Here is a 26,581-nt window from a genome sequence, read left to right as displayed (position 1 = left end):
GGCAAGACTGGTTGCCCAAATTCATTTTTTTTTGCACTAAGGGAGAGACAGAGAGAGAGATCGTTATTAATTGTTGTAAATTGAGTTGTTTTATTGTTATAAATGCAAAGAAGTGTGTGCAGTGTGTTTTGAATTGAACACCTGGTACGAGGTAATATAATAAGGTTCAGGAAAGACAAATTCTGCTGTGCCATAGAGCAAAACACCTTAATAAAAGTGGATTGTCCCCTGTGTGTGTGTGTGTGTGTGTGTGTGTGTGTGTGTGTGTGTGTGTGTGTGTGTGTGTGTGTGTGTGTGTGTGTGTGTGTGTGTGTGTGTGTGTGTGTGTGTGTGTGTGTGTGTGTGTGTGTGTGTGTGTTGTGTGTTGTGTGTGTCCTATATGGTGAGAGAGATAAAGACACATGACCATGGCTGTTAAGAGCTTAATTTGGAGCATGCAGCCATTGTTTAAGTGAATCTGCAGGTGAAGATAACCACCAGCCAAATAGTCGAGTACATACAGGATCCACATTGTAAAACCTAAAGCAATCTATAAATATAACATTATACATCGACAATTAAAGTTATCTCAGTGAGCACATGCGCTTTTTATAAATGAATAAATGCACTTTTCTAGTAATGAACACTTAAAACATAAAAATGTGTCAAGCGTAACAGTGCCAGATTTAGCTTTGAGCTAATTTCCATCCGCAGTCCCTCACATAAAACATTTAAGAAGTTTACATTTTACAAACATAGCAAAAACAAAATACATGATATTCAAAAGGTGCAAAAGAGCAAGAGCAGCATACACAAGTATTTATGACATGGTAATACAATATAGCAGCAACGACATATCAAGTGCAAGAGGAGATACAAGAGCTACCTAAAGTGCAAGAGGAGATTGTATTAAAGTGCATTTAGCGGTGATTGCACGGATGTTTGTTTCTCAACCATTCTTTGAGTTGACCTTTGAAGCTATTGAGAGTGGGACAATCCCGTATCTCAGTTGGGAGGCTATTCCAGAATGAGCTGCCTTTATTGGAGAGGACATTTTGTCCAAAAGTGGTCCGTCTGCGGTGGAATTCACAGTCTCCTCTGGTTTCTGACCTAGTGCAGCGTCCAGTGTCTTTTTGTGGATGAATTCCCCTAAGAGAGGTGGGGCCAGTCCATGTAAACATTTATAAATAAAGCACATACTTTTAAAAGACTTAAAATTGTCAAAGCTCAAGAAATTGTGTTTTTCAAGGATGGTACTGTGGTATATGAATATGGCTTTCTGTCAAACACCTTGTATAACACATCATATACAAGAGGATAGTATTATAGACTTTTCGTCCTCTAAGTGATTTTTTTGGGAATAACTATGATTTTACAAGCCACAAAAATTGAATATTTTAAAGCTGAGAGTTCATTCTTGAACTTGGAAACAGTGATTGATTAATCATTTTCATTATTGATTAATTTTCTGAATTTCTTGATCAATTGTATTAACCTTCGGTCAATTTCTAATCTTATTTTATCGCATGCATTCAAGTCTTATAAAATGTTTTTTCATGTTGGGTACGTGTTGGTGTTTATGGGGGAATCACTTTTGTATTTTAAATAGTTCTTCTATTCTGTGTCCCTGTTAAATCCAAAGAGGTGGAAAAGGAAAAAAGGAGAGAAGATGACGAAATGAAAACATTTGTACAAAAGGACTTCTCCTGCTCGCTGCAATGGTAATTCTGTGCTTTCGAAAAAGAGAAAACTACCAGTGGACAGGAACAGTATGTGTGTGTGTGTGTGTGTGTGTGTGTGTGTGTGTGTGTGTGTGTGTGTGTGTGTGTGTGTGTGTGTGTGTGTGTGTGTGTGTGTGTGTGTGTGTGTGTGTGTGTGTGTGTGTGTGTGTGTAAATTCCTTAAGGAGTGACACCTTTGTTAAGGATTCACACTTACATATCTCTCTCCATTACATTATTTCACCCCCCCCCCCCTTTCCTTTTTTATAATTCTGCGCTTTCACTCTGCCCCAATGGAATAACCCATGCTTCTGCATCGTACTGATGTTCTTTTCATTGCAGTCAGTCTTCTTTATGTTCTCTGTTACCTTTTTTCAACCTCCTTTAATGCACCTCTAAATAGTTTCACCTCCTGTTAAAAGGGTATGGATGAGGGAGTTTAGGGTGGGCTGGGATCCTGACTCATGCAAAGGGGGCTATTTCTGGAGAGGTGGGGTCGTAGAGGAGAAGAGAAGAGAGTGATGGCGAAAAGGAGAGAGACAGTGATTCACACCTGCACCGTCTCAGAAGGGCTGGTGAGAATTATGTTTGCTGCAGGTGTCCTTCACACAGATGTGTAATCTCACAGGACTTCCATTACCCATCAGACAATCTGGAAGTAAACACACACACACACACACACACACACACACACACACACACACACACACACACACAGACACACACACACACACACACACACACACACACACACACACACACACACACACACACACACACACACACACACACACACACACACGCCACAAGATTGCTCTGAGTATGTGTGAGACCGGAGACTTCCCATGTGAGGCATGTCCTGTCAGAATGAGGTGTAGTGCAGGTGTGTGTGACTGACTCAGAGGAAATCATTGGTCATACTGGTGCAGCCCGGGGACAGAGGGGAGGGTATGGTTTTGTCTCCATGGCAACAGCCTCCATGAGAAGTGAGGGTCCGGATGAAACAGAATGAGCTTGGAAAGAAAAAGGCTGAAGCTGAAAAATGTTTGATTTAAAAGAGATGATTGATGAGGAATGTTTGCGTGTGAGTGTGTGAGTGTGTGTGTGTGTGTGTGTAGTGTTCTGGACTTCGAATCAGGGGATAGCAAGTTCGAGTCCCACTGCAGTCAGCATGTCGTTGTGTCCCTGGGCAAGACACTTCACCCCAAATTGCTCCTGTGGGGATTGTCCACAGTACCGAATGCATGTATGTGGCTTTGGATAAAAGCGTCTAACAAATGACATGTAATGTAAAGTAATGTAATACTAGATTGTTTGACCACACTGCTGAGCATAATCTAAAGCACTTTCATCTTTTATGGGCTATGCTCTGTACATAGAGGTTTCTGCAGAGAAAGATTGCTTGCTTATACAGAAATACAGTAAATGAAGAAATACAAATTAGTTGTTGAAAAAAATCATATTTTATTCAAAAATAACATTGTGCAACATGCATCTCAGCACATAGTTACTATGCTTCGGATCTCTCTAAGTGTGATGGCATTGTTTGCCAAAACCCAGTTTGTAACTGCTGCTACCTGTGCCTCATTGAAAATCCTTAGCTTTCCACCTGCACCTCTTTGTTTCTCAGTCCTTCAGATAAACAACAAAGATATAGTGGTTGGTCAGTGTCTGTGTTGCATAAAAGCAAGTTTACCACAGTCAATTGTGCAGGATTTGTGTACAGTTATAGTATGCAACATGCCAACAATTCAATTACAGTAATGAAGTAAATACGTTTCACACAACAGATATAAGCACTGATATATCATGAATTATGCAGAGATAAAAACTGCTAACCTGTTTTCAAGTCTAAGTGTCCGGATTACAGAGGCAACAGTACATCGGCTTAGATTAGGCTGAACCCTCTGTCCAGCCTCTGAACCCTCTGTCCAGCCTCTCTCATCGTCACACCATGGTTGATAACATTTCATTTCATTAGAGAGTACTCTTCTTTGTCCACGTCCTCTCCCTCCAGCTCTACCTCTACCTCTCATTCTTCCTCCTCTCACTCTCACCCACATCTTCCTCCTCCTCTCACTCTCAGCCCAGCTCTTCCTCTTCCTCTTCCTCTTCCTCTTCCTCTTGCTCTTGCTCTTGCTTCCATGTTGGCTTCCATTGTTGCTGTAAGAAAGTACTCACCTGTGGTCTTTTTATAGTGCTAACATCCTGATTGATGAGCCAACAATTATGCAATCAGGTGTTTGGTCAGGTGGAACGTGTTTCTTGATCATTGGTCCATGTGTGAGGCATTTTGAATATCAGTGTTTTAAACCAGCTAACACGTGACTTTATGTCAGATTCCTGTGTCTTAGGTGGAGAAACGTGTGCAGTGGTTTGCAAAGTGCCATGTTGATTTGCAAATTGTGTGAAAAGCTGAAAACGTGTTTAGAGTTTTGGAGATTTGAGCTGATGTTTTGCTCTTTGAGTGTCAGTTAAAATAATTGTGCTTTATGTATAATTTGAGTGTGTTAGCAATCGAGAAAAACTGTAAAACTATTAGAGTTTACATTGGGTTTTCACTGTGCTGTAACAATAATGTATGTGTGTGTGCTTCTGGACCTGCAGATAAATGTGTGTTTAAGCTACAGTATACAAGTATTTTAATATCTATAGCACCTTAAATAACACACAGCGACCCAGAATAAAACAAATAATCATGGATGGATACAGTAAATGCAACACACTGTAATCAAACAGAAATAAAATAAACAAAAAAAGGTTCACATTACAAAAATGGATTAGCCATTAAATACAGATGATGACAAAAAGTCCTAATACGCTAATACAAATAAGTCTTTAAAGATAGTAAAGTACACCTGTTAACAGTAAACCCCTACATCATTAGAATACGTCTATAGAAACAGTATTAAACAGAGATGTCCCTGGCTGACATCAGCGGAGTCCCTGCGATCCTCGGGACACATTCAACACGGAGCTGCCAGCCACAGCAGAATCAGGGCGAGAAGAGCAGGAGCTATTCAAAGAGCTGAGTTAATGAATTTGACTTTCGATGAGAGACTGTTAATTACCATGCAATGCAGTGAGATTGAAATTGTGTGGCATGCAGATGATAGGGATTTAGCACAAGCATCAGAAAATGTTTGTGTTGCTGCCAAAACGCACACACACAACTTTGTCTGATCCGCCTCTGAGCTGTATTTATTTTACAGAATAATACAGTTTATAATAAATATAACTACTTTACTGTTTTTGCAGAAAACTGAAACAGACAAAAAAGTGTTTTCATGCACTGGTCAATATTTTGCTTCAATAACTAAGTTCTTATGATAAATTAAGGTCTTTATTATACCAACTTTATCCATTCGCTTCTGTTTATTTCTCCTAAATTAACCAATAGTTAGCATAAAATTATGTCACATTTGCATATCTGAACATGACATAAAAATGGTCTCTTATGTAAGTCATCTACTAGGGAAGATATGTGGTAATATTTATTACTTAAGTTGTTTACCCTGTTCCCCTATAGTGTCTCCCCGTTAAGGCCCTTCACAAGTACACACACACACACACACACACACACACACACACACACACACACACACACACACACACACACACACACACACACCACACACACACACACACATACAGGTGTTTTAACATACTTTGCCTAATTACACCTCTCCTCAGTAATGTGTGGGTGAACATAAATTGAGCTTGACAGACATCCGCCTCACTTTCCTTTAAGAACTTCTTAAAGTGGGACAAATACACTTTTTCCTTATAGGCCTTTTTCACAGCAGGCATTTTGGCTTAGCAGGAAAACCACAGCTGTTACTAATCACATTAACAATGGCTCTGCTATATTAAATTGTCCCTTTAAGTCAGGATGACATTGAATCAGGATGCACCACCTCTGAAACTGAAGGCAGAGGTAATTGTACTTACATTCTACCTATTCTACCACTGGACAGGAATGCTATGAAAAGTGTTATCTGAAATGAAACTAAAGGTATAAGATACATTTAGTGAAGTTCAAAGCACAATATTTCCCTTTTATATGTTGTAAAAAATCCCAGAAAAGGCTATGTACTGCATGTCATACGGTCATACCCTATTTCTTCTGAGGTATGTATACAACAATACAAATTAAATGATCATCCCCTTATTGCAACAGTGCAGGATGAACATAGTTGCATTAGATCGCCCTCTAGCTGTCAATGCTGACAACGAAATTAAGATATTTTGTATATTTTTGTCTGTAACACAGGTCTGCAATAACTATAAAGTAATGGTAGCATGTTCACGTGTTATACAAAAACGTACTAGTATCAAAAGTAAGTACTTGTTGTGCTAATTGGAAAATGTAAGTGGTATATATGTGTATGTGTGCACAATATTTATTATGCATCATTGCTGTCTAATTTAATATTTTACTTGAAAAAGAACCTGCAATGTAGCTCTCAAATAAATGTAGAGCACTAAACAGTAGGCTACTAGGCCTATATGATTTGATCTCAATTGTACTGAAGTATAGCATTAAAAGGGAATCCTTAAGGAAATTGCAATTGTAGCCTACTTAAAAACGGAGTTAACGTTTGCTTACTCACTCATACACCATTGTTCTATATTTGTAAATGCAGGAATGCAAATTTGTTATGCAATTAATGTGGTTTTAAAATGCAGATCAAATGCAGGACTGTCATTTGCATACCATTATTAGTGACATATTGTGTTGCTGTTAAGAACTGTTAAGTATGCTCAGTTTACATAATGCAGGTGGGACAGAGAAGTCAATCTCTGTTGTTTGGGTATGTGTGTGTCTGCAGGTGAAAGCCTTCGTGTGACAGTGTTAAACATCTCTAATGGAGACACACACTTGGCTCCTGGATCTGGCGTCCTCACAGACGAGAGTGTTTCCTTCCTTTAATCGGACCCACGGGTTCATGGCAGGTCACTCCTCTCTGTGTTGTATTTCCCGTGACCACCACGGTGAACGAGTCCAAAAAATATCGTAATTTTCCCTAAATCTCCGCAAGACCCCACAATCAAAACAAATCGACCACGCGTGCTTTTCCCGCAGCAATGACGTCACGTAAGCCCGCCCCCTTATCCCCTCAAGTAAACAGAAAAAAAGAGGAATACGTTCATGTCAGCCGCTGCACGAGCGTCTGCTGCGGGGAACAAACTGAGAAAGAGAAAGGCGGACATTAACGCAGCGTTTCCCGTGTGTTTTTAGCAAAGTTAAGGGATTTGGGGCCAGCTGACTCGATGAAGGGAGAGGCGGAAGTGAAGTCACTTGACAGACCGTCCATGTTATTATTGTTATTTTGGTTAGCCCTGTGATGAGACGGGCTTGGGAGCCGTTGGTCTCCGAGACAACGACCGTTAACGTTACCGCAGACCGGGCCGCCGAACCGACAACACCCTCACTACCTCCGCACTGACCCGGAGACAGGAGACGGCTGGGGGGAGGGAGGGTGTGAGGACCCAGCTCCAGCTCCAGCTCGGCTCCCTACACTCCCCGACCGACCAAAAATAAAACGGCGACAAAAACAATATTCGTCAAACGACTGGTTGTCTGCGGGTTGTAGCAGGGACGTGCCGCCGCAGACATGAACGGTATCACCAAGGGCCGGTTCGAGGTATGACAGAGGGAGTGGACCACTAACTGTTTGTTTCTACTAGACGTGGGAGTCTTGTATAAGCAAAGTGTGTGTATGTGTGTGGTCGACTGTGCTCCTAATTTTACATGCAGTCAGTCAGGAGCCGTTTTGCTGGTCAAGGGTAATCCGAAATCCTGTTGTTGTCCTGCCGCACCAGCAGACAGCGACAACATGGAGCTGAGGACTGCGGGACAGGAGGGCTGTGGCCGAGGATAGTCGATATATCAGGGCCGAGGCTGGCTGCTGCTGGCACTGAGTCACCTGAGGTTACATGCTTTCACCAGGGGGGCTGCAGATAGGAGAGGCATGTTGTACATAAAAAGCAGTGTAACAGCTTTCAACTAGAGAATGCAATTCCTGAAGAAATTGCTAGTGGGAATGCTTTATGCTGAAATGTAATGTTTAAGAAGAAAGTGAAGAATTTAGATTGAAATGATACATGAACACTGGGGGCTTGAATGTGTGATGAGAGAAGAGAAGAAAGTAAAAAGGCTTGGAAAAGCAGCAGAATATTTGAACTGCAAACTTTTGAACTAACTTGATGGCGAATGATCTGTCGCCATGCCAACGGCATTTGATGACATCCCATAATACGCTTAGATGCGTTGATGGCTGCATCGTTACCAAACCTGTGAAGTTTTGGGCGGTTTGAAGCATTTTCACTGAAGTTATGAGAAAACCGTGTTTCATGGCGAGCATTGTGTTGCCATGGCAACGGCATTTGAAGAAATCTCAAAACTGTCCCGTAGATGTCTTCACGGCTGGACTGTTAGCACACATGTGAAGTTTGAGCACTTTTTGAACATTTTCATAGGAGTTATAGCGACATCGTCTTTTATGCCGAGGGATGCGTTTCCATGGAAACGGCATATGATGAAACCCCATAATTGACGTAGAGCTGTTGAGGGCTGGACCGTTAACCATTATCTGAAGTGTGGTGCTGTTTTGACCCTTTTCATAGGCGTTAGGACAACATTATGTTTTATGGCGAGGGATGTGTTTCCATGGAAACGGCATATGGTGAGATGTCAGATTTGACGTAGAGCTGTTGAGGCATGGAGAGGTGATATACAGGTGAAGATTGTGGGACGACCGGACCGTGTCCATTGGAGCTACAGCGACATCGTGTTTTATGGCGAGGGATGCGTTTCCATGGCAACAGCCTATGGTGAGATCTCAGATTTGGCGTAAAGCTGTTGAGGCATGGACCGGTGATATACAAGCGAAGTTTGGGGGACGATCGGACCGTGTCCATTGGAGTTACAGCGACATCGTGTTTTATGGCGAGGGATGCGTTTCCATTTAAAACGGCATATGATGACACCCCATAATTGACGTAGAGCTGTTGAGGGCAGGACCATTAACCATTATCTGAAGTCTGCTGGAGCAGGTAGAAGTTGAAGTTGCATGAAGATTGTTCAAGTCTGAAGAGTTTCTCCATTGACTTCCATGTTAAAAATTTGATGAATTATGGGATGTATCTCTGGAATTATGAAAGTTATGAATAAGAAAAGTAATAGCCATCGATTCCCGACCGAGCTGAACGTTTTGATGTTTGAACAGAGTTTCTGCGATGTGGAATGTGGGAGAAGAAGAGGTGCAAAATAACCCGGCGGAATAATAAAGAATTTCGTGCGTAGCATAACAAGTAGTTGGAATGCTGTATCAGCATTCCCACTAAATTAGTTATCACTTGGGCTTGGCAGGTAACGCTGATGTGACACCCCCTGGTACCTGTGAATGACAGGCGTCTCAGGAGGTTTTGAGGGGCTTTCTGAGAGTCACTGGCAAACTACAGATGGTGCTTTTGTTTTTCAATAATCAGTGATGTTATAGTGTATTACATGAGACCTATGACTGGCCATGTGTCCTTACACAACCTTTCCATTTCCCAAGATGATTCTACCAGACAGTGGTGCACACTCTTTTGTACATTGTGTTTTGTGTTAAAACTCACTACTCAACTGCAAGGGTAAGACATTATTTAGATCGTTTACTTAGGAAGCTGAAATCACTGTACTACAAGTAAGGACAATTCTTGCATTCCAAATGTTACATAATTTTTACGTTACAAAATCATTGTCAAAATGCAGGCAGAATGATCCGCATTATTGTGTATGTAGCATCTTCTGTTGTTCCAGGTTGAGGTAAAAGATAATAGTATTTTATATGTGGTTTGTGGTTTTATATTTAAAAAGATGGTTATCTGCTTTGTGTTTAAAATGTTGCCTTTCAAAGTGACCAGTGACAACAGCTGTCAAATGATAGCGGTGCAGTGAAAAGTACAATATTTGTCTCTGAAATGTATTGTATCAAGAACCTGAATCACTCATGTAAAGTACATGTACCACAGTGTTTGAGTAAGCTACTAGGTTACTTTCTACTACTGCATGCTGTTTTACAGATGGCTTTGAATGGCATTTGAGCTAATTTGCATTGATTTATGAAAAGTACCTGTAGTAAAATAATAACCATTACCCTCGTAATTGGTGTACAAGCCTCAAATCATCTCCCACTGGTTATGGGTCGCCTGAGCTGTGAGCATTGGTTATCTGACATTTTGTACACACATTGTTGAGATGTTTTCGGGTTTGACTTGATGGTACTTTACTTTTCTCCGTCAGGTGTTCAGCTCGCTGTAAGCTTGTCAGTAGCATGAGCGTACGTGTCTACGTGTGACTGAATGAGAACAGAAGGCGGTAGTGGCGCTGATGTGTGTTGCCAGTGGATTTCTCCACAGAGATGTAAGCTTCTTAGACGCAGTTAAAAATCAGTGTGGGGTGTTGTTTTGTTTGTTAGATGAGTAAAGGTTGGTGGGTTGACCATGCACACCTGAGATGATGTTAAAAAAACACCAAGAACAAGCCCATTGGTGTTGTTGTTATGAAGGCCACAGATTGAAAACATGGCCCATATCTCATTTATTTATAGTTGCTTTCATGTGGCAACTTTAAACCTGAGACATGCAAGTTCAGAAACCAAATTTCCACCCGGTTGTACACCGTCTAGGAATAGGAGTATGACTTTAGAGAGGAACTCCCTGCTTGGGAATGCTGCTCCCCTGGCACAGGGAACGAGGGCACCAGCATCCTGAGGTGATAACTTTTAATGAAGCACACGTACGAGAGATGAACCCTGGTGTCATAATGTCATAACTGTGGCTGAGATCACACACCAAATACTTTGTTCATGCCGTTCCACTACACTACTTCTCCATCGGGGATTAGGTTACACAACTATTTGACTCACTGCCCGTTGGCATAGAAATAAGATGTATATGAAATAGGGCTGTCAGTAAAGATTATTTGTATTATCTACTTATAGATCTTTAAAATGTATTACTGGTTAAGTCTATAAATAATAATGAAAGTTATCTATGACAGCAGTCAAAAACCATATCATTTTACATTTAGCGCTGCAATGATTAGTTTATTAGACCACTGGTTATCATCTGTTTTTCATTCAAGTTTATTCTTATTGGACAGTTAACAGGGAAAAGGCAGATAGGTAATGGGGGAGAGAAAGGGAAGTATGATGTTAAAAAAGTCCTTGGTTTTGAATTAAACTAGCAATGTTGGGGCCATGTTCCATGAACTCTATTATAACTATTTGGCTGCCAAGGCTTTCCAAATTTGTGAGAATTTGCTGTTTTTTCTTTTCTCATTTCAAAGGGAACTGAATATCTTAGGTTTGGGACTTCATCAAACAGGATATTTGATGAGCTCTATTAATTAAGCACATCATCAGATTCATTTGTATTGAAACAATTGTCAGTGGCAGCCCTTAATCAGGTTAAACAGGAAATAGTAGCCGGGTTTGAACCAGCAAATATTTTGTATTTTTTCCTGAGAAATGACTTCAATGACCGTTTGAGCAGTAATCTGAAATGTCTGAATGTAAATCTGATTAGTAAATGACTAGAAGGCATTACAAAGTAACAATTATTGTTTCCTTTTTGCAAGATCAAACCATTGTATGTACCTTATATGAAGCCCACCAGGTTTCAGTTTGTCTGTCTGTTTAAGGAAAGGTCAAAGGTGAGTGATGTGTTACAGAGGTGGTTTGGAATTAAGTCTAAATTTAGTCCTAAATCCTGCGGCTTTAGAGAGACACTGAGTCAATACACTGCAGGCTTTGTCTCTTACGCAGAGTATTGTTCAATTAAGGTCAATTTACTCTCAGGTAAATCAATTGATACGGTTCGAAATATAACTGAAACTGAAAGTCACATCATGAAGATAAAAGCTTTATTGTAAAGCGTTTATTCAGAGATTGTGGTGAGCCTGCATTAGGTTGTTGGCCACACTGTGGTTTTTAATACAGGGGTATGTGGGAACCAATAATGGAAAGGTTTTGACTTTAACCTAGAGCTATCTTTGGATGTAGTTAATGGATCTCTTTCAAAGCTCTTTGTCTGCTGTGTTGTTACCTGAGCATAGATTCAAATATAAACCAGTTTAGTTAATTTTTTGCCGGACCTTGACTGGACAACTCCCTCTTTTTGTCTTAAAGCCCCATTTCCTCTCAAATGGCCTTTACTTCCTTCCAATTCAATAATGACTTTTGTACATATTTTTCTCCTTATTGTCGCAACATTTCTTTGTTTGCCTGCGTCTCCTACGTCCTCCTGCTCCCCCCTTCCTTCCCTTTTCTCCCATCTTCTCTCTTCTTTATTACGTTCTCCTTCGAGAAACCTGCATCTGTCATGGAGGTAGCTGGATCTGAGACGTTTTCAGACTCAACCTTTACGCCTCCTGTGCCTTTCCCCTCGCTCCCCTTTTGTGTTTTTACATTTCAGCGTTTGTGTTTGGCTGTGAAACAGAAGGGAGTTCCCCCTCATTAGATACGGTTTCTGAGTCTTTGAGGATACAAGTGTATCACTGGCAGGATGCGTGTCTGCAGAGGCACAGCGAATGTGGGTGTTTGACGTAATTTAAATTCATGGCTGAATACAACCCTGATCGAGAATTGTCTGCCTCTGTTCTTCACACAGAGGTCTGACTCTGTGTGTGTGTGTGTGTGTGTGTGTGTGGTGTGTGTGTGTGTGTGTGTTGTGTGTGTGTGTGTGTGTGTGGTGTGTGTGTGTGTGTGTGTGTTTGTGTGTGTGTGTGTGTGTGTTGGTGTGTGTGTGGTGTGTGTGTGGGTGTGTGTGTGTGTGTGTGTGTTGTGTGTGTGTGTGTGTGGTGTGTGTGTGTGTGTGTGTGTGTGTGTGTGTGTGTGTGTGTGTGTGTGTGTGTGTGTGGTGTGTGTGTGTGTGTGGTGTGTGTGTGGTGTGTGTGTGTGTGTGTGTGTGTGTGTGTGTGTGTGTGGTGTGTGTGTGGTGTGTGTGTGTGTGCTGTGTGTGTGTGTAGTGTGTGTGTGTGTGTGTGTGTTGTGTGTGTGTGTGTGTGTGTGTGTGTGTGTGCGTGTGTGTGTGTGTGTGTGTGGTGTGTGTGTGTGTGTGTGTGTGTGTGTGTGTGTGTGTGTGTGTGACACTAAGCAGATGGCCAGACATTCAGTGAGTAGACTAATTGAGATAAGCATGCCAACAAGCTGACCAGGCTAACTGAATTATAAGCTCGTAAGGAGGGGACGTGGAAAGCCAACTGAAGCTTTGTCTTTTTTTATTACTGATGCTTAAATAAATTGTATTATTTCCTCATTAGAAATAGTAAAGATATTGATAATGTATGTTTTTATTTAAAGGGGACCTATCATGCAAAATGCACTTTTGTACGTCTTTTATACATGCATATGTGTCCCCGGTGTTCCAGGGAACTCACCAAGTGTCAGAAAACACAACCCTCTCTATTTTCCTCCATACCCAAATCTCTAAAAAAGGGGCTGCAACGGATATGATAAAAACTGATCCAGATTTGAACACTTTACTGACGTCAGGAAAGTGGCGCTACGGCTATTGGGCCAACTCTCCACCTATCAGGGGAATGTGGGGTTGGGCCACGGCCGGCCATTGCCACTCGAAAGCGCTGGAGACGCTGTAGTACATATGCCAGGCCTGTAAGTGACGCTGTAGTCTGCCACAAAAGCAGCGAAGAAGACTTGGTTACCATGGTTACCCTTCTGTTTATTCTCCGCTGTGGCTTTTTTTCTCCCTCCCCGAGGCAAGCGTTTGCTCCCGCTGCTGTAATTCAATGCAATCCCTCCCCGTCGAGGCAAGCACTGTAATTCTCTCCGGTTAGTCCACCAGCAGATGACAAACACCCACCTCTCCGCCTCTTCCAAGGAACGAGGGGACCGTGCGGCAGAGTTTCAGTTTCAGTTTCTTTCGCCGGTCAAGATGTCCGTTAAAGTTTAAATCTTCCGGACAAAATTTGAAAAGTGCCGGTCAAAGGTGGTCTTTGTTATTTATTGAGCTTTAAAACAAATGAATAACGACTCTATATAATAAAACACGGAGGACTGAGATCTCTTTTTCTCCCCCTCTTCTGACAGCCCAGCAGCTGATCAGAGCACGGCTCACCTCTCCTGCAGGGGGGCGTGGTCAGCAGAATCAGACCCGTAGACAGCAAACAGCACATAGGGCGAAATGAGGCATGGCTAAAATGCATGATCTGTTTGGTATTTTGAAAACAGAAACGTATAAATATACCTTTATATAGGTATGGCACTACAATATATCATTTAAATATAGCATGATAGGTTTCCTTTAAGGAATGGTTCATATTATTAAATGTTGTCATACTCCTACACATTCAAAGTGTTGATGGTTTCGATTAATTATTCCTCTTTTCCATTACAGCTAGAAAAATTATTGTATATATATTTATAAAGATAAAGATCCCTTATTTTTGTTTTATGGTAATATGCTTTTTATTTAGATCTCTTTTGTCCCTCTTACAGCTTGTGTCTTCTTTCTGTGTCCCTGATTTTGACCACCTTAAACACACACACACACACACACACACACACACACACACACACACACACACACACACACTCATTCATTGTTTATCTTGTGTGTCTTTGCAGGTGTTCTCAAACAGCGATGAAGCCCCCATTAACAAGAAGCTCCCCAAAGAGCTTCTTCTTAGGTAAGATTATTAATAATCAACATCCCCCTACACACACACACACACACACACACACTAAAACACACTAAAACACAAAATACAAAATACCCTGGGCTGAGGTCAGGGTTACTCATAAGCTGTACAACAGTTGCGTGTGTGTGTGGGTGTCTGTGTGTTTTTTGAATGACGTATGTTGGTCATTAGTCATGAAATGAGGTTTAACCAACTATGTGACCTACAGGCCAATATTGTTGTCCCGCGGCAGCTGCTACACATGACCAATACATCTGACACAAATCACACACTCACACACACATGTTCATGTTCCACAGTGATTTATATATGGATATGTGTGTGTGAAAAGGATGCACCTGCATGTAGCTCTGCAGACACATGATGTGGACTGCTTATTTCTGAGATCTGCATGTTTGTGTTTGAAACACTCCTGGGGGTGTGTGTGTGTGTGTGTGTGTGTGTGTGTGTGTGTGTGTGTGTGTGTGTGTGTGTGTGTGTGTGTGTGTGTGTGTGTGTGTGTGTGTGTGGTGTGTGTGTGTGTGTGTGTGTGTGTGTGTGTGTGGTGTGTGTGTGTGTGTGTGTGTGTGTGTGTGTGTGTGGTGTGTGTGTGTGTGTGTGTGTGTGGTGTGTGGTGTGTGTGTGTGTGTGTGTGTGTGTGTGTGTGTGTGTGTGTGTGTGTGTGTGTGTGTGTGTGTGTGTGTGTGTGTGTGTGTGTGTGTGTGTGTGTGTGTGTGTGTGTGTGTGTGTGTGTGTGTGTGTGTGTGTGTGTGTGTGTGTGTGTGTGTGTTCTAAAAATAGCTTGTCTTAGCTGGTGGGGAATTCCGCAGTGCTGCTGCTCCAGCTGTGCTCTACAGAGACTACCAGTACACCCATTACAACCCGCACTACTTTCACTGGTGGACAGAAAATCACAGTCTCACTGCACTCTCTAGCTACAACACATTACTTAGTGTCACATGTGCTGTTTTGAGGCACTTGCAGAACATCAGATGTGAGGAAGACTCATTGTTATGGCAGTTCATCTTGTTTTCAAACCATGGAAAGTGGGTTGACTGAAGCCATTTGTTTTCGTTCTTTATCATTTTCTTATGCCCTGTCACCATGGTACAAAGGGAGTGACGTTATGTTGTCCCTGGTGCATTATATAATGCAAGGATGCATCTGTGTTTAGACATTTGGAAACAAAGTCATAAATAGGAGATTAGTTTATACCACTTCTAAGAGGTTGCAAGACAAATAAATAAATATGTAGATGTGACAAAGATAAGCGTAACATCGAGAACATTAGAGAAGCTAGAGTGTTTTTGATTCAAACACGACACAAATAAGAACATAAACTCACCAGGGAAATGTTTATAAATCATGTGGTTGATAGTTGCGGCTTGCTAGTAATTCATTCACATAAGTGACCTGTAAAGAGTTGCCAACAGACACAGCTTCCTTTGAGATGTCGCCTGCCAAAAACAGGTTTGAAACCACTGGAGCAGATCACCTGTTTGGTATGCATTGGCAGGTACATTGCTGTAGGAAAATACTTGCTAATTAGCCTGTTAATTTGTTTAATTAACGTTGTTATTAGCATTACTGTTTATGTTTAATGTGAGCCAACCCGGGTACCTGACTTGTTTTCACATTGTATCTGCCTTTCAGGCGGTGTATTGTACACAGCTGTTATCTAGGCCAGTGCAGCATGGATTTAAACTGTAAACAGTGCCGCGCTATTATAGAAGATCCTTGTCTGATAGACGATGCTCGGAGACTTCAGAGTGGTTCTGGGTACTCTTAACCAGAAGCACTGACTCAGCAACCCCCACCACCGCCACCACCTCCCAAATTTATGTCTGACTGGAGTTACTATGACAACCAGCATGAGACTCGCAGCGAAGACTTGACTCTCTTATCTCGTCGTGCTTGAAGAGCCAGGTGTAGGCCTACATTATGTCCACAAATGGAAGTACGCTCCATTAAAATCCCATTACGTACCATTTCAGAAAAAATAGGCAGGATTTCACGAAGTAATCTAAAGCTTGTTTTCTGTTCTGCCTCTGGTGAGAGGCAACATTGGGGCTTTCTTGTTTTAAGTAAGGTAAACAATCTTGATGTTTTATCTCTGATTTGGCCTTATTGTTGTAAATCCTTGGTTGTGAAAAAAGTAATTGATACATCTATAATGCATTTGATTACAACAATCCATATTTATCTTAAACATCAGGGCTTTTCTCAACAATTATCCTTGTATTACTTCCACTAAGGAGGTCCTTTTGTTTTTTTAAGGAAACTTTATCTAATGGGCGGTAAAATGGGCCATGGAAGAACCCAATAAATGTTGGACCTGTTCTAAATCCCTGGGTCGATACACACATTTGATATCACCTTCACAAACAATTCTGATTGCACTAGCCAAGGCATTTGGCCCTTATAGTGATCAAGAGCAAATGTCAAATAGGGTTAACAGAACTCCAAACAGGACTCAGACTGACGGATCGCTTCCCTCTGAATATGATTAACTGAATACTTCGGTGGTCAGTAAAAGGCCGCTCTCTCGCTCATAATGGAAAGTCAGATGCTGTTTGATTTAAACAGACAGTCAATCAATGGTCAGCGTCACAGCCATTAACCAGTTGTTAGAAGGGTGATCGATAAGCGCCTGCTTGATTGGTCAGCTTCTCTGGTTCCCCGCAATCACTTCAAGGACTTTGTGTGCAATGTGTGAGTGTGCGTTACTTTCCGTTTGTCTATGCATTGCTTTGTCAATTGTGTGCATGTACTCCCTGATGCAAGACTCCAGTACAAATTATAGGAACATGTCCCAACATGCCCTGACCTGACACACATCAAAACACACAGCCTTTGTCTGCCTCTATATGAAGGAGACAATGGCCAGCTCCTGTTTCCTAGGGTTAAAAGGACATTCAGACCCCAGCTGCACTCAAAGCTTTGGCACCATGACAATTCTCTGAATACCTCACATTTTCCATAGATAAGGCACGTTTTGAGCAGTAACCTTTTAATCACCAGGAACTCAGACCATGCATACATGTTTGGTTTCATGGGTCCTTCTGTATATGTAAGTAAGTTTGTCTGTCCGTGGCCTTGCTTGTCTGAGTGCCAGAGATTACTCATTGGCAGATTAATGGATTGAGCTGACCCAGTAGCCGGCTGCATGAAGCCCTTTGTGGACAACCGCCCCAAAGCTCAAACACTGCCCGTCTGTGGGGCTCTCCTGCTACCAACCAACACCACAGGGGATTGTTCTGTTTCCTACACACACATATACAATTACACAGAATAAAAGATGTTCAGATATAAAGCTTAGTTACAAACTAAGGGAGGGTGATTGTGAAAAACTCATGTGCTTTTTTTGTCTTTCTTTTTAGAATATTCTCCTATCTAGATGTGGTTACACTGTGTAGGTGTGCCCAAGTATCAAAGGTAAGCACTTCCTCCCACATTCAAAACCTCCTTACATCCTCCTTAAAGTATTGCATTTTGTGATTCTAATTGATGGAATGATGGAAATTGAAACCGGATTACCATTACCAAATTCTTTAGAAATGTCTATAACATACTGTAGTGCCATCTGCTGGTTAGTTGTAAATGGGCCCCTGTTCGTAGTGCACTGCAGCTCAACGTTTTTTATGATTGAGGTTTCAGGGCTTGGCATTTGGGCTGTGATGTGAATGCAGAGCTATGGTGGCTGCTTCTCATTTATTTCTATTGGGAAAATGTTACTTCTCTCCGCCTGTGACAAAGCTACATTACTGTGAATACAATATATCAGACACCTGGGGAAAAAACCCATTGTAATTTCTTGGAGCCAAAGGGCATGTTTCCAAGACTCTGTTGTTGTCCGACCAACATTCCAAAATCAAATAATTTCCAGGTAACGATGATATACATCAGAGAAAACACCTTTAGATTAGACAGATGGATATAGGAGTGAAAACAGCAACTCGTACACTTTCTCCATTACCAACAAAAACAGAACGTGTTAAGGCTGCACTGTATGAAGAAAATATTCCATATTTAATAATACTGAATAATAATACTTGCAACAATTAAACGGAAGTTAAAATAATCTTTCTTTTGATTTATTTTGCTTTCAGTGTAATGCTAAAATACAAGAACAAAAAATCAGGTTGACATTGCGATGACAATAGAAACAATACATTTCGCAGCCCCAGAAAGTGGTCATAGTTAATATTTAGACAGAGTAAACTATAGGGGTTGACTCACTATGTTTATTCATCTCTCCTGCATATTATGATCACCATTCACCTCCCCCCACCTCTGTCTGACCCACATGTCGGACTCTGTCCACAATCTGTCTGTCACCCTCTCAGGCGTGGAATGTCCTGGCCCTCGACGGCAGTAACTGGCAGAAGATTGACCTGTTCAACTTCCAGACGGACATTGAGGTGTGGGGGTGTTTTTTATGAGGGAATAAAAGGAAGCGTGAAGTGGGTCAATGAACTGTGTTTGCGTATGTGTGTATACGTGCTACACGTGTGTGCTTGTTGAGTAGCTTTATCCAGCCCAAGGCTTAACTCGGGGTCGGTAGGCTTTGGTGCCGACTGTGACGTAACAGCTGATCCTCTGTCCTGTGGACCAAGTCATATCACTCTCTCTCTCTCATTACCCGCTCCATCTCTCTCTCTCTCAGGGTCGGGTGGTGGAGAACATTTCGAAGCGTTGCGGAGGCTTCCTGAGGCAGCTGAGCCTCAGGGGCTGCCTGAGCGTGGGAGATGCCTCCATGAAGTGAGATTGTCATTGTCACTGGCATTCAATGTGATGAAACAAGTGTGCTTCTGCTTTGACATGTACCAGAATATCATTGTCTCATTAGTTTGATTTATTGCTATTGTTGTTTAATGTAACTATGTTAATGTGTTAAGTGTGATTATTTAACGTTTAAGCAGCTTGGGCTGCTTCGGTCCCAGGGGAAACTCTATTTTCTGCTTCCGTTTAATCTCACTTCACTTTGTACACACAAGAACTAAACAAAAGAATAACAATGGGGGTCTAATATTTTTACATGACACCGTAGAACCTCTTGTTTTACTTGGTTTCACTTGACGATATACATTACAGTACCATAAGTACAAGTCTTTTGTTCTTCGGTGAAAAATAAACATACAGTAGCTGAACAGCAACCTGCCAAGGGCCTGAAGATGACTCTGTTAATTGGCTCCTGAGCAGCTCCCAGCATCACAGTTCTTATTTAATCAATGAAGCAACTCTTGTGTAATTCCCTTTCTCCCTCTCTACCACTGTCTCTCAGGACATTTGCGCAAAACTGCAGAAACATTGAAGTGTTGAACCTCAACGGCTGCACCAAGATCACAGACAGCACCTGTCTCAGCCTGAGCAAGTTCTGCTACAAACTCAAACAGCTAGATCTCACTTCCTGTGTTTCCATCAGCAACCACTCCCTCAAGGCCCTCAGGTAGCACCCGCACACTTTGTATCACCCTGGTTAACCAAACCCATATCTCAAAACCACTATGTTCTCTGCATACGCCTTCCCACAATAAATGTAACAATATGGTCATTTTCATTTGGTTCACACGTCCTGTTTCTTTGGTCTCTTTCTTCATATGCTCAGTGATGGCTGCAGAATGCTGGAGATGTTGAACCTGTCTTGGTGTGACCAGATCACACGTGACGGCATTGAGGCTCTGGCTAGAGGCTGCAATGGTTTACGAGCACTGTTCCTCAGAGGCTGCACACAGGTACGGTTATTTATTCTTTCAGTGGGTATTTATATTAGATTTTTATTTTATTTCCAACATTGAAAAAAAAGAAGTAAAAAAACATAACAAGAATACTTAACAAGCATCTACAGGAAACTCAAAAACAAAATAAGTAAGTATGTAATGCTCATAAAGGAGTAGAAAGAAGTGAATACTTATAAAGTCCTACCTCTTTTTAATATGTAATCCAACACTGTTCTACCTTTCTTCCTCAGTCTTCTCCATACACGACTCTATCAAATCAATCACATCAAATGAAAATTGACCAATTGTTAACCATAAAATACCAATATTTGTTAGTATTTGTTTAGATGATTAAGACATTATCCCTTGTATCAACATGCTGTTGTGTTACCTGCTACCAGAGCACAGTGATTCATCGAAATGTACTGTAAACAGGGTCCTCTGGTGGTGAAGAGAGCTCACATTATGCTTCTCCATTTGTAAAACACATTGTAAACCTACAAAAAATTAAAAACAAATAACTTTAATTTACCAGATTACGTGAAGATCTAGTAAAAATCACTGGAGAGGTGTATTCACATTCCTCAAAAAGGGGAGATGTCTGTGCACTTCCCTTGAATCTGATAATCCAAAATATCCAGGGCAAACTAGATAAGGAATAACATAAATCGTTCTTGCCTGAGAAATATATATTGTGAAACCTCCTTGAATTGTCTTTTGGGGCTCACAAATAACAGTGTGACATGTCAATGGGCTTATCACATTTTAAAACAAGGGCCTAATATAGGAAATGTTTCCCTAACAACACACAAAAACCCAGAAACATACAACAAATATTGATCCAGGTGTTTGATTACCAATAATATGCTTTAATTGTTTTAACCCAGCTGGAAGACGGAGCATTGAAACACCTTCAGAAATACTGCCCAGAACTCACCACCATCAACATGCAGTCCTGCACGGTCAGAGAAAGCTTTGGTTGTGGGATGGGGGCAGGGAGATAATAAAGCATGAGGAATGTTTTTGTATGCCTCCTTGTTTTTGTAATTAGTTTTCTTCGTCTGTTGCCTCTAGCAGATAACGGATGAAGGCCTGGTCAGTCTGTGCCGAGGATGCCACAAGCTACAGATCCTTTGTGTGTCTGGCTGCAGTAACATCACTGACGCCTCCCTCACTGCAATGGGACTCAACTGTCCCCGACTCAAGTGAGAAAACACACAAAAGCTGTCCCGCCAATCTTCACAAGGACACCAACAGCTCAATATCAATATCCACAAAATATCCTTCTCAGTTTTATTCTCCAAAACAGACAAGATCAACATAAATATTTATAATTTTAGCTTTTTGAATATGCCATAATTAACAGAAAGTCTCCTTTGCACCAGGACTTCCATATGTTTGTTACAATTAAATAGATTCATTAGAGCAACCACTTTGGGGAAACCAAGGAAAAAAGGTCCCACACATTGTCAAAAGCTTTTTTATTTATTTTATTGAACAGACAAGGTTACAATCTGATAAGGATCTTGGGTCTGGTTCAAACAAATCCCCCTCTGCTGGTTAAGATTTTGATTACCACAACATACTGAACCATAAACTTCAAGTAGCCTTTTCATGTTTTTGTGTGCGACTGTGTGTCCTCAGGATCCTTGAAGCTGCACGATGCTCACACGTTACGGACGCTGGGTTCACCGTGCTGGCCAGGGTGAGTCTCTTTTGTTTTCTTTTCTGTGACCCTCTGTTTTAATCTTCCCTATCACATTGATATTTGATTAAAGTATCATTGGATGATTCATATTTCTCTTCACAGAACTGTCATGAGCTTGAAAAAATGGACTTAGAAGAATGTATTTTGGTAAGATGATTTATGGTTTCTTATTTACTGTCATTATCTATGTTGAACCTGGATTAATTTTTGCTTTTTATCAATTTAATGTATGTTTTAATAATAAAACTATATATTAAAACCCTTTTTTTCTTCCAGGTTTGACAAGGTAGAAACATTTAAGTGGGATACAAAAGAAGACACAATAATGTTTCCATAAAACTGTGATTTAAGACTCTTAACTGTCCAGACATGTGTCAACAGTTTGTTGATCAACCCTCTCCTCTCCTCAGGTGACCGATAACACCCTGGTTCAGCTGTCTATTCACTGCCCTCACCTCCAAGCTCTGGTAAACACTCACACCTGCAGTACCAGCTTCTGGAGCTTTAATCCATCTATGTGTGTCTACAACCATGTTTTCTGTGTCCCATACAGTCCCTGTCCCACTGCGAGCTGATCACAGACGATGGCATCAGAGCTCTGAGCAGCAGTACCTGTGGCCAAGAGCGCCTCACTGTGGTGGAGCTGGACAACTGCCCCCTCATCACTGATGTGACTCTGGAGCACCTGAAGAGCTGCCATCGTCTGGAGCGCATCGAGCTCTACGACTGTCAGCAGGTCACCAGGGCTGGCATCAAACGCATCCGGGTCAGTGGAGATCATGGGCAAATATTTAAAATGAAAGGCTTTTTGATCACACATGATTAGTTGTCGTTGGAGATTGGATCAGGGAGTTCCTTATTTTATCTAAAAATCATACACCTTAGATCAGTGGTAATTAATTTATATATAGATATAGTGCCAGCTCCCCGCCCAAACCAATTTCTCAATTGCAGTAAAATCAGAGAGTGAGACAGCTATTAACAAAGAGGAGCAACGTTTATACATAAATGGATAACTAACTGTAAATGTTGAAACACTTAAAGAGATTAAATATGAGTTATTAGTAGTTTTTATTTGAGTGAAAGATATATAGTTTAACATCTTGGCAAAGGATGAGAGGTTGGTACAGAGTGGTACTGATCTTCTCTATTACTCTGGACATTTACATCCAAACTATTAAGCAACAAGCAAATCCAGATTATGTGCTTTTTTAGTGCCTTTTTCTTGTTTTTATTCCCTTGTGTTAACACTCCTCTGTCCTACCTACACAGGCCCACCTTCCAGAGATCAAGGTCCACGCCTACTTTGCCCCAGTGACACCCCCTCCCTCTGTACACGGAGGTGGCCAGCGTCTGTGTCGCTGCTGCATCATCCTCTGACAGTGGAGGGCCAGAGGGGGCCACCTCTGTCTGCAGGTCCTGCTGCTCTGATACGAGCGGAAATGGGATGGGGGAAGGGGGATGACTGGGGTAGGTGTAGGGGAGAGGAGGGGCTGGACCCACTCACTGCTCCTGATCACTGATCAATACATAGACTGATCGCCCCTGATCAGTTGAACCCGCCCCTCCTCTCTCCTCGTGCTCACCGATAAGGATTGCAGCAGCCCGGGGTTTGGGCATGGGGGTGTGTGGAGAGAACATGGATGGATGGACTCTCTCTTTCTCTCTCTTTATCTCTCTTTCTCTCTCTCACTGTAAAGACAAAAACAAGTTCTCCACTCCATCCTACTCCTCAGACCCCTGAAAAAAGGACTGCATCTGGAGATGGTGTTGGACGGGGTCTGAAAAGTGGAACTACATGCATCATGTTCAAACTGAAAATGAAAAAAAGACGAAAATGTCATCTTGGAATACAGTTTGCTCTCTGCGGAGTATCATCTCAACAATCACATGACGCCTCTATGTGACCATCCTGTGATTCATTATGCTTTGAACAAAAACACGCAGCATGGAGGGGGAGCAGCACTGGGGTGGGGGAAAGGCAGGTTTTCTGGATATAAGAAGATCAGCACATTCAACTAAACTCTGTAGTGTGGAAGAGTTGAGAGAAAGCAGGAAGTACATAATGGGACATGTGACATTTGTGCATCTGAGAAACTTTTTGTTGAGATTTAGATTCTGTTTGTACAGAGAATGTTTTGCAATGGAAAAAAAAGTTACACACTTATGGCAATTCACTAAAGATTGGGGGGGAAATGAGTTCCTTTTTTAAAATGCTTATTGTAATTGTCCATGCCTGTTTATCCAGAGAGGAAGATATATGTTCGTCATTCTTTTTAAAATGGAAAAGAAGCAACTGTTGCTGTTTAACAAAAAAAGGACCTATGATTCAGACCCTCAGCGTCTAAAAGCGTTATGTTGACTGTGTATGCCTCTGCGATGTGTGGCCTCTCCTGTGTTCTGCGTGGTTCTGTTGGCTCGTAGGCCCTGATCCAATCCTGTCATTAGCCCTGTGCGCTAGCTCCTACTTGACCACTTAAGCATTTGTTTACAACCTGGATTAGGTTAGCACCACAGACAAACATGTTTACATCGGTGGATGTCCAATCTCCCTACTATTCAGAGTGAGTTTAGTACACTTATATAATTGGGGTTAACCCACTGTTGTTGACTGGACTGTGACGTCCATGAATCAAATGTATTGCTGTCTACACTAGGAGATAAATCAGGGCTCACCTTTGTGCAATTTTGCTTTAAAATAAAATGGAAATTTGCCTAAAACTGAGATTATAGTTTAGAGAATGTGAGCAAAGGCACTTCAACTTTTTGACAATCACAGGAATTTGTGTATTTGAAAGTTATTTTAGTCTAAGTGTTGTGTAATTGGCAATTTACTGATGATAGGTAGGATATAATAATGTGTTGCTTAATAAAGAAGCACATGAGAAATGGTTCATAAATAGCACTTGGCAAATCTAATGCATTAAATTGATCAGCAATCAACTGGTCGAATCCTACAAAACACTTGACAAGAGGGATGTGATATGCAGCTCCAGAACCAACAGGTAACAGGTTAAGAGACTCTAAACAAGCACTCGTTCAGAACCTCAACATGATCTGTTTTGCCATGCAGAATAACGTGTCTATGGGAAATGTCATGCCACATACACAAAGCAATGAAAATAAAACACAACAGAAGCAGCTCGCAATGTTGAGACTGGCAACTGCTGTGTGGGGCCAAGTGCTCAAAAACTGGGGAGATTGGCAGGACAATGGAGAGGAATTAAGGAGAGCAGACAGAAAGATTGAAAAAAGACTCAGATGGATACAAAGCTGACTTTACTGGCTGTGATACTAATGCCCTCTCTCTGACAGCTGTTTAACAGTTTTATGTTTAAGAAAATAAAGAAATACATTCAAAAAAATAAACAACTGAATAAATAAAAGTGACTAAGTAAATGTGCTTTGTCTCTCTAGTGTGAGATTATTTTCTCCTATAACCCAGTGGTTGCTGGGTTACATTCACTTTGGTTTTACAGCTGGTAAATCTGGGGCCTATTTAAATTTATTTACGCACATTTTTTAAAATATATTAATTAAAAGGTGTCTTGTTAGTTTGTAAATGTATCTTGGGATCACAATACTTTTTTTATACATCAATAATATAACAGATATGTTGATTATGTTTTGATATAGAAAATAGGCTAACTAAAGCAAGTTCAAATACATGTAGTTAACTAGAGAATGCAATTCCTGAAGAAATTGCTAGTGGGAATGCTTTATGCTGAAAAGCTGACGCTAAACTGCTATGCTGAAATGTAATGTGTAAGAAGAAAGTGAAGAATTTAGATTGAAATGATACATACTGGGGGCTTGAATGTGTGATGAGTGAAGAAAAGAAAGTAAAAAGGCTTGGAAAAGCAGCAGAATATTTGAACTGCAAACTTTTGAACTAACTTGATGATGAATGATCTGTCGCCATGGCAACGGCATTTGATGACACCCCATAATACGATTAGATGCGTTGATGGCTGCATCGTTACCAAACCTGTGAAGTTTTGGGCCGTTTGGAACATTTTCACTGAAGTTATGAGAAAACCGTGTTTCATGGCGAGCATTGTGTTGCCATGGCAACGGCATTTGAAGAAACCCCATAATTAACGTAGAGCTGTTGAGGGCTGGACCGGTGATATACAAGCGAAGTTTGGGGGACGATCGGACCGTTTCCATTGGACTTACAGCGACATCATGCTTCATGGTGAGTGGTCTGTCGCCATGGCAACGGCATTTGATGACACCCCATAATACGCTTAGATGCGTTGATGGCTGCATCGTTACCAAACCTGTGAAGTTTTGGGCCGTTTGAAGCATTTTCACTGAAGTTATGAGAAAACCGTGTTTCATGGCGAGACAAACTGTCTCGTAGATGTCTTCACGGCTGGACTGTTAGCACACATGTGAATTTTGAGCACTTTTCGCTTAGATGCGTTGATGGCTGCATTGTTACCAAACCTGTGAAGTTTTGAGCCATTTGGAACATTGTGAGAGAGAGAGAGAGAGAGAGAGAGAGAGAGAGAGAGAGAGAGAGAGAGAGAGAGAGAGGAGAGAGATAGGAGAGGAGAGCTATAGAAGAGAGAGAGAGAGAGAGAGAGAGAGAGAGAGAGAGAGAGAGAGAGAGAGAGAAACCTCTTACATGTGAACGTTTTGTGGAAGAATCATAACAGATATCTGTGAAATTTCAAAATGTGAAGCAAGGAAGTTGAGTATCTGAAGTGTAATTTTTGTGTACTTTCGGGTTAATAATGTGGCCTTTTTGGCAGTTT

General features: G+C 41.4%; 1 protein-coding gene across 1 annotated transcript; it reads left to right on the top strand.

Moving 5' to 3' along the window:
* The first annotated feature begins 6,831 nt into the window (after positions 1-6,831).
* Positions 6,832-25,221, top strand: fbxl2 (F-box and leucine-rich repeat protein 2). Its single transcript, XM_034125085.1, has 14 exons — positions 6,832-7,347; positions 14,338-14,399; positions 17,771-17,825; positions 18,737-18,811; positions 19,057-19,151; positions 19,675-19,839; positions 19,999-20,125; positions 20,998-21,072; positions 21,188-21,315; positions 21,755-21,815; positions 21,921-21,965; positions 22,229-22,285; positions 22,372-22,584; positions 23,091-25,221. Exons 1-14 carry the CDS (start codon positions 7,318-7,320, stop codon positions 23,196-23,198), a joined length of 1,296 nt encoding a protein of 431 aa, XP_033980976.1. The 5' UTR covers positions 6,832-7,317; the 3' UTR covers positions 23,199-25,221.
* The last annotated feature ends 1,360 nt before the right edge of the window (positions 25,222-26,581 follow it).

The sequence above is a fragment of the Trematomus bernacchii genome, unplaced genomic scaffold (genome assembly GCF_902827165.1).
Source record: "Trematomus bernacchii unplaced genomic scaffold, fTreBer1.1, whole genome shotgun sequence".
Taxonomy (NCBI): Eukaryota; Metazoa; Chordata; class Actinopteri; order Perciformes; family Nototheniidae; genus Trematomus; species Trematomus bernacchii.
The sequence above is the reverse complement of the archived record's forward strand: the minus strand, read 5'-3'. Positions and strand labels throughout refer to the sequence as shown.

Bases quoted from the DNA above. Each gene is read 5' to 3' on its own strand.
- fbxl2 (XM_034125085.1), top strand. From the start codon at position 7,318: ATGAACGGTATCACCAAGGGCCGGTTCGAG. The intron at 18,812-19,056 runs GTGTGGGGGTGT...TCTCTCTCTCAG, and splicing joins ACTTCCAGACGGACATTGAG to GGTCGGGTGGTGGAGAACAT. The intron at 22,286-22,371 runs GTAAACACTCAC...TGTCCCATACAG, and splicing joins GCCCTCACCTCCAAGCTCTG to TCCCTGTCCCACTGCGAGCT.